This window comes from Pezoporus flaviventris, unplaced genomic scaffold (assembly GCF_033815535.1).
Source record: "Pezoporus flaviventris isolate CSIRO_AGI_PZ_B2104156 unplaced genomic scaffold, CSIRO_AGI_Pfla_v1 ptg000213l, whole genome shotgun sequence".
NCBI lineage: Eukaryota > Metazoa > Chordata > Aves > Psittaciformes > Psittacidae > Pezoporus > Pezoporus flaviventris.
The window spans coordinates 5,422,643-5,440,196 of NW_026892761.1; the positions used below are offsets into that span (position 1 = coordinate 5,422,643).

General features: G+C 50.7%; 1 protein-coding gene across 2 annotated transcripts in view; it reads left to right on the top strand.

Annotated features, from left to right (window-relative positions):
* The window catches only part of JPH2 (junctophilin 2), a 30,508-nt gene extending 15,240 nt beyond the window's left edge, over positions 1-15,268 (top strand). Inside the window, exons 3-7 of one of the 2 annotated variants that reach the window (XM_061442109.1) lie at positions 6,262-6,380; positions 10,058-10,595; positions 10,644-10,878; positions 11,891-11,988; positions 12,773-15,268. In XM_061442109.1, coding sequence (XP_061298093.1) covers positions 6,262-6,380; positions 10,058-10,595; positions 10,644-10,878; positions 11,891-11,971 — 973 coding nt within the window. In that variant the 3' untranslated portion in view covers positions 11,972-11,988; positions 12,773-15,268. Of the gene's footprint in view, positions 1-6,261; positions 6,381-10,057; positions 10,879-11,890; positions 11,989-12,772 lie in introns of both variants that reach the window. The other variant, XM_061442108.1, reaches the window with a different exon arrangement.
* Positions 15,269-17,554: the final 2,286 nt, after the last annotated feature.

Below are 17,554 nucleotides of genomic sequence, written 5' to 3' on the forward strand. Positions count from 1 at the left end.
CCTGCCCTGGTTGTGAGACCCCCACAATGTGTCCCCCCATGTGTGGGGCTGGAAGGTTTCAGTGCCACTGAATGAGTCCTGGTGTGATGCCTTCACCCCTTTGTTTCAGCCTCATCCCCAACTCAGGCTGGCTGTGGCTCCAGCAGTGACACATTTTTTGCCCACCCTGCTCATTATGCTGAGATGAGTTCTGACTCCAGAGGAGGGTGTGCACAGCTTTATCTGTTTTCCACCCCTTAGGAATTTCCGTAGGCACTTCTATGCCCTATTAGGGTAAGATGGAGCTTTGAGGAGAACACATCAGTTGAGCAGCACTGCTTTCTCCAGGGCTTCCTGGGTCTTTGGGGTTGAAGCAAGAGGGGCTGTGGCTTGCATGCATCCCCTCAAGAGGAGCAGAATTTGGATGGCAGGGCATCAAGTAGAATTAATGGGCTGTTCATTCTGACCGTATGAGAAATCCTTATCTCAACAGCTCACAAACCCAGAAGGGGAAAATTGAAATGTGATTTTAATCTGCAAAAATGACTGTGGAAAATGGTAGCTTCTCGTTCAATTGATCTGCTGCTGCATGCAGCAGAAAGGCTTTGACTCCTATCCAAATGCTTGAAATGAGCAGGCAGGCAGCCGGGCTTGGAAATCATGGGATTCAATCAGGCTTTGTGGAGAGGTTATCATTGCAGTGGAATGTGGAACAGGCTTATCTGGAAACAGAGAATAATATTTAAGTAAAACGTCCAATTTAAATATAAATCCTGAGATACAGAAACCCTCCCTCTTCCTGCAGGAGGTGCAGTCTTTTCAGCTGATCCTAGTGCTGACCTGCAGCAGTTTGGCTTCCTGAGTCTGAGTTTTTGTGGCTTGAGACACCTGGAAGGCTGGGTGAAAAAGGCTTCTGCCTTAAGTTTTGATGAGTAATTGGGCTTTGCAGTTCTTTATGGTTTGGATTGGTTAAATCTGAAAGACATTTGAGTTAGAAGTCGCTAAAACTGTTAATTGAAAATAATCAACAGTCTTCGAGGCACAACACCCCCTTTCTGACCCATCCTAGTGTGTTGGGTAAACACACTCTGCTTGTGGATGCCATGTGTTTGGCAGGGCCTGGGGCTGGGCAGGAGTTCCTGGGTCACTCTGGGCTCCCTCGAAACAAATGGCTGCTGCAGCTCTGGTGTTTCCTTGGAAGTGGGAATTCATCCCCATGGGCAGGGAGCAGCTCCTGCCCGCTCAGTGCAGGTACAGTTAGAGAGGCAGGACATGGAGGATGAAAAGCTGGAAGGTCCTGATTGCATATGTGCCATAAAGACCTCTTGGTGCACTGATCAGTGAGATAACCTGGCTGCTCTGATTTTGAAGAGATAGCTAATTAAATAAGGGGTCCCCAGAGCATTAGCTGAGTCCCTTTGATAATGGTGAGGTGGAAGCTGGAATAAATCAGTGGCATTTGTGTGTTACGCTGAGGCCGTGCTGCTTTGGGGGACTCACTCATCCAGGCTTTGCTTGATCGGCACTCAGGGCAGCATAGAGGAGAGTGGACCTGAAAGCTAGGAGGGATTCCATTTGGCAGCTACAAATCCTCCCTTTTTCACTCAGGATATCCCTGTGGATGGCCTCCTGAGCTGCTCCCAGCCTGGCTGTGCTGGCCACCATGGAGGTGGCCAGCAGTGCTTTGAGCCAGCAGGTTTTGGCTTGCATCGCTCCATTTAGAGCCGGCTCCGGCAGCTGCCGGCTGGCATCCGAGGGCTGCGGGGGAGCGGAGAGCACATCTCCCGTATGCGGGGCTGGGGTGTGTAGGTTGTTGTCTTATTGAAGACAGCTGCAGATCTGTCTGCTTGTAAGATTAATATCACTTTAACTGCTCCAAAGGGAAGTATCCCTGGGTGAAAGATGCAAGTGGCTCAGGGCTATTTAGAGCTGAGGATAACATTTCGGTATTTAAAAAATTCACCAAGTAATCATAAAGGCTAATGCTTGCTGAGCTTGCTAGGTGGCAGAGAGCTCTGCCAGGCCTGTGCTCCTGCAGCACTGCACAGAAGAGGATGCTTTCCTCCTGGCTGAATGGTCTGTTTGCACCCTTTCTGCGGAAGGAAGGAGGAAAGGTCAGATTCACCCAGCTAAGTAGCCTGGACATGACCAGAATGTCACCACTTGTGTCTGAGTGCTGGTACCATGAGTGAAAAGTCTGGAGCATCTCATGAGCTGTCTGCAAGGGACGGGAGGCTGAAGGGCAAAGCTGCTCTGCAAGGGAAGGGAGGCTGAAGGGCAGAGCTGCTCTGCAAGGCCAGGATGGCTTTTCTTTTTGGATTTCTTTTACAGTGCTATGGAGGTGTTTCCTTTAGGAGGCAGTTTGCATTGATTTATGCTTAATTCACAATTTAGACCACACCTTGCAGGTGCAGAGTCCATAATATAAAGCAGCAAAGACACGTGTACCTCAGGGATATTGGAGTGTAAACTGAGTGGTACATGCACATGAGAGATGGAGCAAAAAAAGCAGAAGGAGGATGAAGGGTACTGCTGGCTCTCAGGGCAGGGTGCCCGTGGGGTGGGACACACAGGTGGGTTTGACTGTGGGCAGGGAAAGTGGCATGAGAGATGGACTGAAAAGGGGTATTCACTCCCACTGGTTGGACATATTTAATGTTCATGGCTCGTTTTCTAGGGGCTTTTGAGTTGTGCTGCTGGGTGCTATAAAGTCCATGAGCCTCTGGTGTAGTTTCATCCTGACCTCCTCATCTCCAGACTTTCTCCTCTGCTGGCTTTTGCATGGGCTGCTTTTTGCAGGAACGCGGGGAGCTGGCAGCACAACCAGCAGTAAATAAAGAAAGTGTGGTCCCGATTCAGGCTCTGTCTGAAACGTACCAAATTTATAAGCGTGTAATCAAAAGCCGGCATTTTCTGTTCTTGCCAAAGCTCATTGTTGGCTTTGAGCAGATTTTAACCTCAGAAGAAATTTTCCCTCTTGCACTCTCCATGTCTAAGGTTCAAAGATCACCTCCCTGCCTCCCTCAACCCTCAGCCTTTCTATCTTAACTGCTATGCCCGGCAGACCCTGGGCCACAGGCTGGGAGAGGTTTCATGCCATGGGTTGCAAGTGCTGGGCTCTCCCAGCCTGGCTGGTATTTGTCCTGCATGGCAGCCAGGGCCAAGATTTCCCTGTGTTGAGCTCCCAGGGACTGCCAGCCATGTGGATAACAAATAAATTGAGAGATACTCAAGGCAAGTTCGATGTTATCGTTACGGCTGAGCCCTTTCCTCCAGGCTGGGCTTTGTCACAGTGTTACTAAACCCTCAGCATGGCTTGTTGGAGGGCTGTGAGCAGCAGTGCCTTCCTCTTGTGTCCCAGGGGTGTGTGGCACAACCAGAGAGAAGGTACCTAAAGCACCATGTGGTATCTCCTTAATCCAGATGTTCATCAGCTGGATGATGCCGTAAGAAGTAATCTCAGTGATGGAGGGACTCAGCACAGGCATCAGCATTGCTGGCCAGGGGAGAGCAGCACCCTCCTGGGCACCAGTAGGGCCCACCCGTGGTGTGCTGGAGGTGCCAGGTTTGAAACTACAGCTGTATGAACCTTATTTCCCCCAAATCAAACACTTCTGGATGACTTTGCAAGCAGGGACACAGAAGTTAGGCATGCCCTCCCAAGCAAGAGAGACAGGCAATGCTGACATGTAGCTCGCATCCCCAGGGCAGTGCGGGATCCCAAAGTCATGCCTCTCAGCTTGCTGTCACATGGAGCTGGGGAGCTGGCTCGTGGCCTCCTTGGCCTCACACCCCTTTGTGCCCAAGTGGGTTTGTTGTAAAGCCCTGCTAGCCTTGGGGCTGTGAGGGCTCATAGTGATGTCTCAGCTCCCCACACCCACAGCATCCTCCTGGCAGCCTCTGAAACCCAGGTTGGGTCTTGCTGGCCTCGCCACCTCTTTACCTGCTGGAATTGCAGTACTCAAACCCCACACAGCAGCCAGATAGTATCCAGCAGCTTCTCCGGAGGAAAGGCAACCTCCTCTCCAAAAGGGTGCAAAGGCAGAACAATGTAACTGGGAGCTGCTTTGTCACCTCCAACACCCCCAGTCTGGTCCCTTGCATTGACCCCGGATGCTGGGGGAAAGCTGAACATCTGCATCCATTTGATAACATATTGTCATGGGTCCAGCTCTGTCCTTACTCATGGAAGGAGCAGATCCCAGATCCTGTCCACTTCCAAACTAATTTTTTGGGAGCCACCTTTAGGAAAGCATCCACTCCCTTGCCAGGAGCTGCCGGCTGCTTCCCCAGCTGGGGCTGGCTGGCTGATTACGTCTGGCTGGGAAGCGGCCAGGACAGCCTCTGCCTGGATCAGTGAGCAACTGAAAGGGGGGATTTTATCTGTATGATGGATCCCATCCTCCAAGAGCAGCAGGACAAAGCTGGGGTCGGAGCATGTCCTGCTGGAGTGAAGAGCTGGATCCTCACTTTGCAAGCTTCTTCCAGGGGCTGGCGCTGGGCTGACTCTGTGCCCCAGAGTGTGCCCAGCCTGCTCTGATCCCCCAGGCATGGAAAGCATAGAAACGTCCCCTTGGCCCCTGCCAGATTACAGTGGAATTAATCATGCTGATTACATGCTACCAAAAAAGGAGGTGCTTTCTCTTTTCAGAGCTGCCCCAGACATCCTCCTTGTGAATAGCAGCTTCAAATTGCTGTTTTCCGCCTCATCGTGTCTTGTCTCTGGGTTTTTCAGGAGTTGTAATAATTTTGGACAAAAAGACCAGGAAAGACAGCAATCCCAGGCAGCTCAGCCTGCAGAGAAAGTGGGGAGATAACGTGTGATTGTGGGCAGGGAGGTGAATCATGGCTCCAGCAAAGTGGGATGTCGTCCCAGGGAGAGACAGGCTGAGCCACAGCAGCTCCGCACCCTCTTCTTTATCACAGGGCCCTGAACAGTGTTTTCGGCTCCCTGTCGAGTCACACTGCTGCCTGTATCAGCTGGGATTCATGCCCTACATTTAGTTCTTTCCTTCTAGCTATTCAAAATGGTGTGTGTATGTATGTGTAGATATATATATTCTATCCTATAAGGGCTTCAGAACAGCATTTCTATGGCCACCTCATTGCACCTGCTTTGTATTCAGGCTAAAGCTAGTCTGGTTTGTATGCTGCATCTCAGTTTAATGGGAAAGAACTAATCCTGATTCCATGACTGACAGTCCAAAATTCCTCTGGAGCATTTTCACTGGAGGGATAAGTGCATCTTTCCTATTTTTTTTTTCCTATATTTCCTAAAACATGACCAAATACCAACCTGAGTTTGTAAGACTCACCAGACACCCTAAAGACCACATTAAAGGTTGTAATTTGTAGTGACTTAGTGTTTGAGGGCTGCTAACTGCTGTCTTGCTATGCACGCAAGAATATGTAGTTTTGCATGTGCAGCCAGTGTATGCTCCATTGCATGCATCAAGGGAGATGCAAGAAGCCTCAGCAAGCATGATAGCAAGAGCCTGGGGAAAGCAGCTCTCTGTAAGCCCTGGGTGGAACAAAGCAGCTGAGTCTATGGTGCTTCACTCTTCCTTATTTTTAAGGTGCGATTTTGCTGTTTGAAGTCAGCTCCTTCCCAGACCATGAGCAGCTGGGCTGTAAAGCTAGCCCTGCTTTCAGTGCAAAGATCACAGGGCTCCGAGCTCAAGGCATGCAAGGAATATGACAGCCGGCCAGTGAAATAACTCTGATAGCCCTATAGCCCTGTGGAGCAAGAGATGTGCTGGGAAGGAGCGGAGAGGATTCAGGGAGCCAAGCTGAGAAAGAGGCAAAAGCTCTGCCTTTCTTAGGACTTTTTCAAGTAAAGGAGCCCCTTGGGCAATGTGTGTTCTTTGCTGGGGAGATACAGGAGAGGTATTTGGAGTAAAATGTGTCTGATATGCTGGACAATGGCAGAGGTGCAGCAGCTCAGGGCTTGTGGTGATGCCTTGGGCACTCGTCTGAGCTCGGTTTTCAGTGCTTCACACTGCAGTGACAAGCCCCTTTTGCAGTCTCTGCTGCCTCACTGCAATGCATGAACATGCTCATGTTTGCCAATATACCTGCACGGCAACCTTCACACCTTAGCTTTAAGCATCTCTGCCTCTCACTTGTTGAAAATCCTGGCTTTTCTCCTTGAGTGTGGGGGTTTTGGATCAAGTGAAAAAGCACTGAGTGGGCTGATTTGATTTTGTTGCTAGAGTCTGCTGCTCGTGCTGGGACAATCTTGGCTTGGATGGTGCTCACTGTTGTGCCCTCTTCTCTCCACAGGACAGCTCATGCCAAAGCCAAGGCTGAGGGGTCTGAGCAGGCAGCTCAGGCAGCTAACAACGAATCGGGCATAGCCAGAATGATGGCCAGGGAGCTTTCTCCAGACTTCTACCAGCCAGGTAGGACCAGAGGCATCTTGTAAGAGGGAGTTTGCAGTTTCCCTGGGGAATCTGTTCAACTGCTTCACCCGCTTCATAACTCCACAAGTTTCCCTCCTGCCTATCCTAAATCCTCTTTCGCCCAAGTTCAGCCATCTCCCTGCCCTGGATTATTTGCTGTCCTCTTTACACCGCTGTGCTACCTGATGGAATATGTTACCAATTGCTCAGCTTCCCCTCATGTTTCTCCATGCACTGAAGCCCTCCCAGCACCATGCAAGCAGGCAGGGAGCTCGGTACTAGCAGTGTTCCTGCAGATACATCCCTCATGGCTTTTTCTTGGAACAGCTTTGCAGACTGACTCATAAGCCCACACCCTGTGGGGCCCCACACCGCACCAGGGTATGATCAGACTTGGCTAATTAGGGGCTGTAATATCCTATAAGGAAGTTGCTAATGCGGACTACTACTTCCCTGAGCCTCTATTTATTTATTAACATCGCTACTGATTATTTGCCTGGGAAAACACTTGGGAGGTTCTTCTATGAGACCAAGCACTGAGGATTAGTAAATAGGAAGTGTAATACTAGAAGCAATATTGTGAATGCCATTACCTTTCCCTGCACAAAGTTAGCTAGAGAAAGCTTTCCTGTCCAGAGAGGGAAGGCTATAACAGAGCAGAAAACAAGGATCCAAAAGCCTACATTTTTATCATGTCTTTCTTATTACCCACCTTTGTTTCCTGCAACAAATGTCCTGTGGCTGCTGAGGCAGGATCATGAGGGACCATCACAGTGGCAAAACTGGGGGTAGATGCCAAAGGCTGACTCTTGCTCAGCAAAACCTGCACAGTTCCTGTTCTGATTTTGGTGCCTCCAGGTCTCTGGTAGTACACACCAGCACAGGGCATGCAACGGGAAAGGGGAATCTCCTTGCTTGGCCAAGGAGAGTCATGCTGAGATTTGACTAAATTCCCTGTATTCCCACCTTGCTCTGACCTACAGAGTGCCCAGCTGGGAAGATGCCATGCTGGAGGGCTGCCCACTCCCCCCCCCCCCCAGCAAGGCCCATTGGAACTGGATTTGAGAGGGGAAACACCACAGTGCTTGGGCATGGGTGTGAGCCAGCATGTGGCACTTCATTTAACAATAGCTAAACGTGGCTTGATCCTGACATAAGCCCCCCAGCTGCCATTCACAGCTCCACATTCACCCTTTGCACACTGGGGTATTTATAGCGCAGAGGCAAAGGAAACTGGAATTCCTAATGGGAGGTTTTGACATCTAGCTAGATTATATTTTCCACCCATGGCAACTGAATGAGACAATTGAAAAGGTCTTTGCAAAATGCCTGAAGCAGCCTGGCCTCTGCTCCTTGGGTGCTGAATCCTCTCACCACTTTAATGTAGGGCTTTTATACAGGGCTTTGCTTAGGTCCTGGCCTCTCTCAATGGCCTTGTTAGCTTCTCATGCATGGTTTTATTCTATGATTCTTTTAAATCCCTAAACTCCCTAAGTGTACAACAAGGGGAAATGTCTCTTCTTCACAGCTGCCTTGTCCAGGGACAGGCAAAATTCCACCCTTGGATTTTGCTAGGACTCAGAGCTGCTGGTCACAGAGCCAGGAGAACCGGGCGGTGCTTGGCAGCTGCATTTCACCCTGTTATCCTGGCAGATAGACCCTGATATGTCTGGCAAGGGCAATCCTTCTCAGCAAGCCTCATATCTCTAATAAGTACTGAGCCCTGGGTTTCATTTAGGATATCAACCCTAATAGCTTAGAGGAGAGGGATACAAGCCAAAGTCCTTGCTTAAATGTCATGCTGAGAGGTGAGGGTGGGGAGGTGATGAGGATCCAAACTACGCAGTGCCCTCCAGGTAGCTGGGGTATTTTGGTGTGAATTATTCAGGAGGAGAAGAGAGCAGCAGGAGGGAGCAAGGAGCCTGGAGCTGCAGGCAGCCTATTTTGAGGAGTCTGAACAACTGCGAAAACGGCTTCCGAATAATCCACTTGCAGCCAGAAATAAATGGCCCTGAATGGGTCGTCTGCTGATTGACAGGAGCGTGCAGGCAGGCAAGAGCAGCTAAAATCAGTGCCCTTTTCTCCCCAGTGCAGAGGCATTGCCTGCATGGGTAGGAAGTAGCAGCATACAAATCACACCACTGATTTATTAGAGGGAAAGGAGCACCAATCCAAATTTCCCCACCAGGCTTAAATGTGCATCAGGCCTTGGGGTGGAGGATACGAGGGGGGGAACTGCAAGGCAGCTGGGGACAGCGTGACTCCAGGGCCTGTGCTGTTGAGGAACACAGTGCACGCCCTGTACGTCTGCACTCCTCTGCTGAATCACTTAAATTCAGCAGAATGAGGCCAAAGCCACTTTCAGAAGCAGGTGCTTTGCTTTCAGACGAGTTGAGACCTCCCACTGCCTGTAAGGAGCACGCTCCTCTTGTTCTCACTTGTTATGAGCATCACGGTGATGTCCAGGGACCCCTGTCCCAGGTGGGTAGCAGCATGCAGAGCACCGTGCAGGGTTGCTATTCCAAAAGGTATTCCCAGTTGTTCAGTGGTGGATTTTGCTCAGCCAGCCACCCAGCACGATGGGTATCTTCGGTGTCAGGCTCTGGCTGACCTTCCCAGACTCTAGCTGGGCTGCAGTTTGCTTTGCAGACATGGCCTAGGGTTAACAAGAAGATTCAATGATAAGTGAGTGAAGGCAATGTTGCTAAGAGCTGACAAATCATCATGGGAGATGAGGCCAGGACAAGCGCCAAAGCCCTGAGTCACCTTGTGTGATGGTGCTGGGTAAATCTGCTGCTGTTGCAGGGCTCAGTGCAGAGAGGAGGGCTGTGAAACTGGCAACCCTGCTCCATGCATGAGAAACATGGTTTTCCCATTATAAGGGATGAGAGATATTTGGGGATGCCTACCTTTCCCGAGGAAACTGGGCATCCCCTGTATCACTTGTGAAGTTGTTACCGTGTTAGACACCAAAGAAGCCACACCAGCCATTCAAAAAACAAACCAAAAACTTGGATGGGAGCTGGATCCTCTTTAACCCCAGGATAACCCACCCATGTGGGCACAAGCTGGACTGCAGATGATCACTGTTTCTTTAACCTCACCTGGAGCTCCCCCACTGTCCTTCAGCTCTTTCCAGCTGGACAGCACATGGTGGGGCTCAGAGCTTCCAGCTGCTCCTGCAGGAGACTCTTCCTGGAAGCAGCCTGTGGTTTGGGAGCACCTCATCTTCCAGCCTCTCAGAGTCTTCCCCAAACCCATTGGTGGTGGTGGCTTTCTACAGCTACCTGAAAGGAGGATGGAGAGAGGAGGGGGCTGGTCTCTTCTCTCCAGTAACAAGAGATAGGACAAGAGGAAACAGCCTCAAGCTGCACCAGGGGAGGTTTACATGGAGGGGAGGAACAACTCCTTCCCCAAGGAGTGCTCAGGCATTGGAACAGGCTGCCCAGGGCAGTGCTGGAGTCACTGTCCCTGCAAGTGTTCACGCTCCGTGTAGATGAGGCCTCAGCGCCATGGGTTAGTGGTGGCCTTGGCAGTGCTGGGGATGGTTGGACTGGATGAGCTTAAAGCTCTTTTCCAACCCGGCTGATCCGCTGATTCTGTGATGGCACGGAGCCGGAGCATTCTGTGTCCCTGCGCTCTGCGGGCAGCTGCTCACACCTCTCCTCTCTCCGCAGGCCCCGAGTACCAGAAGCGGAAGCTGCTGCAGGAGATCATGGAGAACGCGGAGCACGCCATCAACATGGAGGAGGATGCTCCTCGGCCCGAGGGCGCCCCGCCGCCCCCCACACCCCCCGAGAGCCCCCAGCTCCACGAGCAGGACGAGGCCCGCGGCCGCCCCAGCCCCGCCGCCACCCCTCCGGAGGCCAAGCGGGCCAAGGCGGCTCCGCGCCAGGACGGTGCCCTCCGTCCGGGCAGCTGGGCCGAGCCCGCCGGGCGCTCGGGTGGGGGAAGCCCCGCACCGCCTGATGGCGAGGGCCGGCCGGGGTCCCGCGGCTGGGCGCGCCCGGCCGAGCAGATGGAGATCGAGCCGCTGCAGAGGAAGGCGCGCGACCCCGACGTGGAGCACTTCCAGGGGTACCACAGCTACGCCGTCCGGACCTCCCCGGCCACGGACTATGAGGAGGAGCCGCTCATCGAGCCCGAGCCGCCCTCCGCGGAGCCCCGGCGGGACGCCCAGCGCCGAGGGGGCACCCCTGTCCCGCCGCAGGAGCGGGAGGAGAAACCGGCGGCCAAAGCGGAGGAGAAGCCAGCGGCCAAAGCGGAGGAGAAGCCGGCGGCCAAAGCTGAGGTCAAGCCGGAGCCACCGCGGGACAAGGAGCCGAAGCAGCGCCCCAGCCCCGAGCGCAGGGCTGCGGGCCAGGCTGAGCCCACCGCCAACAAGAAGACTGAGGCCAAGGGGCCGCGGCGGATAGAGCCCAAGGCGGGGGCCAAGGCGGTCCCTACCCCGGTAGCGGCGGTGGCGGCGGCAGCGCAGGAGGTGGAGGAGTGCGAAGAGGTGAGGGGGACAGCCCGGAGGCTCCCAGTCTTCGCCGGGGGCTGGTGTTTGTTTTATCCCAGGAGGTCTGAAGGATGCAGAGCCCATGGCCCTGAGGCTGCAGTGAGCCCAGAGGCTCGTTTGGGGATCCCAAGGGCTGCTGGAGGGATTTGGTTTCCTCTCTCCTGTTGCCTTCCCAGCCAGCCCTGCCCTGGATGCTGGGGATAGCATTCATAACCCTATTACTTTAACTTCCTCTCTGCACCAGGGCACATGCACTTTAGGCACATCTCTGTCTCAAATTTTGAGGAAAACAGGCATCTTCTCATTAGTTTTTTATGATTTTCTCTTGTTCTTGCCCACCCTTTTACCAGCCAAGGTGGAGCTGGAAATCTGGGGGAAAAACTGTAGGACGAGGAAGAAAAAGCTGAGTGGGTTTTATTTTTTTACCTACTGCTTTTATGTTTTTGCAGTAGGGGCATCTTACAAGTTGAACTGTGACACTGAATCACCAGCTGATTAACACAGAGTCGCTGAAATTCAATTTTGCTGTTAGCAAATACAGCTGTAAAACCAGACATTTTACGAGCCTGCTGCCTCTCACCTTGCAGCCTTTTGGATGTGAATGGTTCCGATGGCATTTCAGACAAGCACAGCTTGGAAATATTTTGGTCTGAAATCAGAGCAAATCTCATATGGTTAAATTTGTCTGTCTTAAAAATGGCAACTTTTACATATGTGGGCATGGAGAAGGGAATTGGGACAAGCTGCTTGATACGGGCTTAGCAGTTCATGTGCTTAGTTGTGGTCTCCTTTAGTCTGATTTAGTCTTTCTAGAAGAAAGGGGAGGGGAGGAGGGATAGGAGTTGATACATATTCAATGAGTTTGAAATTCAGGCTGGTTGTTAACTGCCAAATTTCTGTGCATCAAGAGGGGATGGTTCTCGTATTTTTAAATAGCAGAATCAAGCTGCATCTGTCTCCTTGCCTTGAGCTGTGGGGTGTAATACTCTGGTTTGTGTTTTTCCTTCAGGGACCTAACACAATCGTGATCTGCATGGTCATCTTACTCAACATTGGTCTGGCCATCCTGTTTGTGCATTTCTTGACATGAAGTGCCCCTCGGACAAGGTAAGAAGAGCAATAAGCTTTTAATCCTCGATTTATAGACATAACTATGGATGCTATAGGTTGACTAGCTTTACTGACTAATCATTCCTCAGTGGATGTCCTCTTGATGAAAATGCATGGACATTTATTCCATAGATGCAATTACCTTGCATTGAGCATTGAGTTTCTCAGTTACCCTTTGTCTGTTCCAAGAGTGATTTGTAGAGCAATTTCAGTGGATAGTTCTCAAGTCTTTTCATAAAGTGATTTATTTCCTCACAGTTGAAAAATGGAACTGTGTTGATCTGATACCATCCCACAGTTTTTTTGCCTTCCCACAGTATAGTTTTGCGTTCCCAGCTGCATGGGTATGGTTCATAGAGTGAAATTTCTATGAATGTTAAATTTAAAACTTGTTTCCTGCAAATATGCTTCAAAAAGCACTTTGAATTTGCTGGTCTGTGGTGGCTGGTGCCAGGTAACTCATTCATTGCAGTATTTATTGGCAAGAATACAAAGAAAATACAAAACTGTGAAATTTGCAGCTCTAACTGCACCAGTGCTGGTTCTGCAGGTGTTGTTATGTAGTTGTTTTATTAAAGGTAAATATAAGCTGTGAGGATATTGGGCCGCATTCCTGGAGCCTCCTGTGGGCTAGAACTGCTCTGCTGGGCACTGCTTTCTGTTGTGTTATTAGTCCCCACACAGCCTGCAGAGGTGAAAGCCTTGCAGACAGATGTGATTACATGTCAGTTGCATTGTTTTGCTCCCCCTTGACTCTCCCATTCATCTGTGTCTGGGACAGGCGTTGCTGCTGATGGAGACCATGGACCTTGGCGGGGATTAAATCTCAGCCGCCTGGAAACACCCAAGAGGAGGACTTTGAGATCCCAAGGTTGCACTGCAAACATCAACCTTAAATGAAAGCGCCTGAAGTTCAGTTCAGTCTCCCTGTTCCCAGGCTGTGGCTGGCCTCTGCAATCTACCAAGGAAAAGCCAGGGTTTCTGCAATTCAGCCTCCTTCTCTTCTTTGTATGAAATAGCAGTTGCCTTAAATTATTCTCACCAAAGTCATCAACTGTCCTGTCGTGCCAGTGATGAGGGATTTATCTGTAGCTGTAGGAGAACAAGTGAGAAGGTCTTATGTGTGCACACTGATGTGTTTTGTAATTCCTTTGGTTGACTCAGTGTCAGAGATTTCCCAAAGACTATTATCCATGGCTTGGAGATGAAGCAATGCACAGCAACCAAAATGACTCATCGGAGCTGTGCCATGGCTAAGGGTGGATGTCGCCCTCTGTGCTTGGAAGTCATCCAAAGGGACGAACAAAAGTCTTTCATTTTCCCATTGCCTGGAGTTGTTTTCCATGTATGGAGGACTGAGAGGGGGAGCAAGTTGAAATTGGGCTTGTTAATGTGTAATCAGAGTCCTGCCCATGGACGTGCCCTGGAGGGTGGCTGCGGGATGGGGTGTGAGGGACTGCCTGATCCAAGGCTGTTTGTGCAGGTGGACATTGTGCCGGTGTCAGCACCAGGCACCGTCTGAGTACTCTCCTGCTACCAGCAATACTCTGTACAGAAGTGTCTTGCAGTGGCAGAGTTCCCACTGTAACAGGAAAGGAAATTGGTGTGCTGAATCTGTCCCTTTGCCCCTTCTTACTATGAAAATGGTGTGAGTTACAATGAAAAGGAGGTACTTACTGAAAAATACCTCTGTATACCCGCAGGTTCCTCCCCTGGCTGCGCTGGGCTGCAGGGTGGCTCCTGGGCTCTCTCACTGTGACAGAGTGAACAGACTTCCCAGGCAGAGGATGCAGGGTGGCTGTTGTGGGAGTGGTTATGCTGTTCCTGAAAGAAAAAAAGGTGCAGAGACCCGAGCGACTCCAGTGTATTGTGGTTTTAGGCTCACAGCAGCCAGGCTTTCAGCAGTGGGAGAGCACAGTGGGGCAATCCTAGCTGTTGTGTTGTGTGCGAGGCTTAGAGGCCTGGGTGGTTTGCACCGATTCTTCCCAAAGCTGCTACAGAGAGTGACCTTTGGAAGGAGATATTCCCACCGTGACCTGCTCTGATCCTTAGCAGTGCAAACTTAGAAAGTCAGCGCAGCTGATATTACAGTTTAGTGTGAGGCTGAGTGCTTGGACATGTTTCTTCCTTCTTTTAAGAGCATTATGTATTTTCTATCCATTTTTAAGATAATTGAAAATGTTATTTATAGTTGGTTGTGCACCTCTGTGTATCCTGAAGTCCCACAGCACAGGACTGGGCAGGAAAACCTAAGGGACTGGAAAGAATGGGGAAATAATGGTTAAGGAAAAAAAAAAACAGGTGCCCTCCAAAGGTCAATCTGAAAGGATTTCTGAGAGAGTGGCAGACACGCAGGGTTTTACACTGACTGGAGACACAGGGCAAAACCTGCCTAGTTTATCAACTCTAATTATGGCATAGGAGAATGAGAATAATTGAGTACTTTTATTTGTGAACCAGGTTTATTTTTTAACCTTATTGACCTCAGGAATGTTGTCACAGTAGCAAATATGTGGTGTTAACTGTGGGAGAAGTGAATGTGATCCCTTTCTAAAAGCCATGTGGCTGTACCAGTCCTGAGAAAGCTGTGCAGCATCATCAACACTTCCACAGAGCATAGTTTAGTAACAATTTGCTTTTTTTTCCCCTTTTCTTAACTATAAATGTATTGCAAACCCCAGCCTCTGCTGCCTTTGATGTTTTATCTCCGTTTGCTGGCATTCACTTGCCAGCTCTGCAGTTTCAGTACGCCAACTGATTTTATTAGCCACAAAGACAATTTCCATTGAGAGACCTGAGGGGCTTTTATTCATCACTAAGCACAAAACTTGATCTTTTTCAACAGTGCTAAGGTAATTCCCCCTCCTCCCGTCCCATTTTTTTTATGCATGTGATATGCACTCAGTAATGTGCTTTCCTTCTAGTAACCTTCTGAGAAAAGTAGGTAGAGTTGCTTTTATGTGACATATAAATATATCCATATTGTGCTGAGATATGGATATATACACATACATACATATAGCCCCTTAGGGATTTTGTTTTCTTAGATGCAAAATAACAGATTTACCTCAAACTGCATGCTTTCAAAACTGACTAGGATATTGTGGTATACTTTCAGGTCTTACAAAGATGCAGATACATTTCACTCTTCACACAAAATACCTTCAGCACAGGTTTTGCAAGCTGTTTACTACAATCTGTGTGCTACTGTCCAGAGTTTTCTGTCGGTTGTTCTGCTGGATTATGTGCAATAATAAACAGTTATCTGCTCACTATAGCCATGAGGATGTTTGCAGGGGGGATCTCCAGGTTGACATAAACACTCCAGTCTTAAAGGATCGTTCATCAACGTGTGGTGTGGGATTTCACAGGTGGCATCTGGATGGTTTTTACCTTTTTCCCAATATCTGTTTCAAAACCTTGATTTTTTTGTTGATGGAGGATACTTTGCAAAGAGAATTGTTTTCCCTTACTGCTTTCTAGAAATTTGGTGCCATTCATTCAAGGACGCCTCCTGCTCTCTCAGCAAGCTCTGTGTGCTACCATCATGTTGGCCTCTACCCGAGGTTGCATGGGGCCAGGAGGGAAGGCTGCTCGCTGGCCCGAAGCCTGCCTGGGCAAACAGATGGCCGCTGACAGGTCCCTTTGCTGCCTCCCAACCCCAAGTGTGGACAAGTTTCTTGCAAGCTGTGTGTCACTGCCTGCTCCTTCAGTGCTGGGGTTCTCCTGGGTTTGGTGAGGAGCAATTCTCTCTTTTGCCTATGGCCCGTCTTCTTGCTCAGCCTCTTGAAACAGCCAAAGTGAGAGGAAAGCCAGGCATGAGGGACAGGGAAATGGTAGCCCTGGGAAGAGTGAGTTATGGAGGAGGATGGTAGAGCGGAGCCCAGCGCCAGCCAGGGGCAGCAGGGGCCTGAGGAATCCAGAGTAGCCAAAACCTTCAATCCCATTTCTATTTCTGGAGTGTCTCACATGGACAAAGCCGGGCTGTGCAGAGAGGCTGGTGGGACACAGGCTCAGCCTCCATGGGCAGCAAGACCTCTGCGTTCACCCAGCAAAGCTGGGAGTTCATGTGATGGAAGATTTTGTGCTCTGGTAAAGACTTGGGGAGCCGAGTTTAGTGAAATGATGGCCATGCTCTCCTCTTGGCTGGTTTTGCTTCTGGTATGGTAGGAACCAGTAGTATCTCATTCATCCAGTCACTGGGAGGAGGCTGGGGGTGGGGGGGTAACCGGAGCCTTATGCACCTCTTAAATCACAGGCTGATGAATGGAGCAGATCTTTGGCCCTTGTGTGACAGAGGCAGCAGGGAGGGTGGTGGGTCTGCTGCTAAGGCAATGACGTAGTGCTTAAAAAATACGGATAAATGCCCTTTCCCCAGGACAGGGGGAACAGCACTGAGTCTCTGACTAGGGAGCTGCTGGTCTCAGGGGTAATGTCCCCTACACTGCCCCTGGCCGAGCGTCACCGGGTGCAGGCAGGGAGGTGTCCGACATGTGAGAACCAGGATAAAGGCATTGGCCTGATCCTGTGTCTGAAGGGCAGCAGCCTTAGCTTCAGCAGCCTTAGCAGTGGGAGGGAAGGTGCAATCTGAGCCCTGGTGTCCTTTGAGAGTGACCTGCTCAGGAGTCCTAGGGATGGCCACGCTGCCCTCCACCGGCCTTGCGGGACATCGGGGCTCTCCAGAGCATCCCCCTCTCTTGGCCTTCATATTTTGTGTGAGAGGAAGGACCAGAGCTGGGGTGAAGGTGTTCCCAGCAGCGAGCTGGTGCTGGGAAGCGCTGAGGGGTTACTGTGCTCCAGCTAGGAATGGGTCTGGGGCTGCACCACCATCTTCACTGCGAGACCTTTCCCGGAGAAAGCCAAAATGACTCCAGAAGCATTAATGCATCCGGGAATAGCCGCTTCTTCCCATGCCTGGCCCCAGCTTAGCCTCCAGCCCCAGCTCCGAAAGCTTTCCCACCCCACCTGGGCAAGTCAAGGGCATGCCATGCCCTGCTCAAGGCTAGCAGCAAGAGTTCCCATGGTGGCCACCTTCTCCTGTTCTCTTCTACCAGAAACACTGGCACTGCATGGATGGAAATAGTTGCTTTTATTTCCTCTGGGCAGCCACCCACCCCGTGGCTGTGAGGACAGACAAGGATCAGCCAGCAGGGAAATACTGTGGGACCTCGCTAACAACCTCAAAATCACACCAGGCCTTCTCCTTGAGCTGGGAAAGCTTTTAAAGGCTTCCTGGCTTGTGGCTTCAGGCATTCCCTTTTGGAGAGGCAGCATGTGGCTGCCGGTGTGCTCGCAGCATCCCCCGTCTCTATAAAAACAGCACAAGTCACAAGGTGGCTATTAAAAATACCTGAGCCATTATAAAACACAGATTGTCCTTAACACTCTGCCCATCACCCACAGTGCAGGGGATTGGGATTGTAGTCATGTTTCCCCCCTCAGGCAATAGCTGGGAAAGTGCCCCTGCTTTGGGGCACAGGCAATGCCAGCGATGCCTTCCCATCAGGGTCTGCATTTAAACCCTGCAGGGCATAAGTGTGAAGGGCTGGTTAAGTGCTAAACT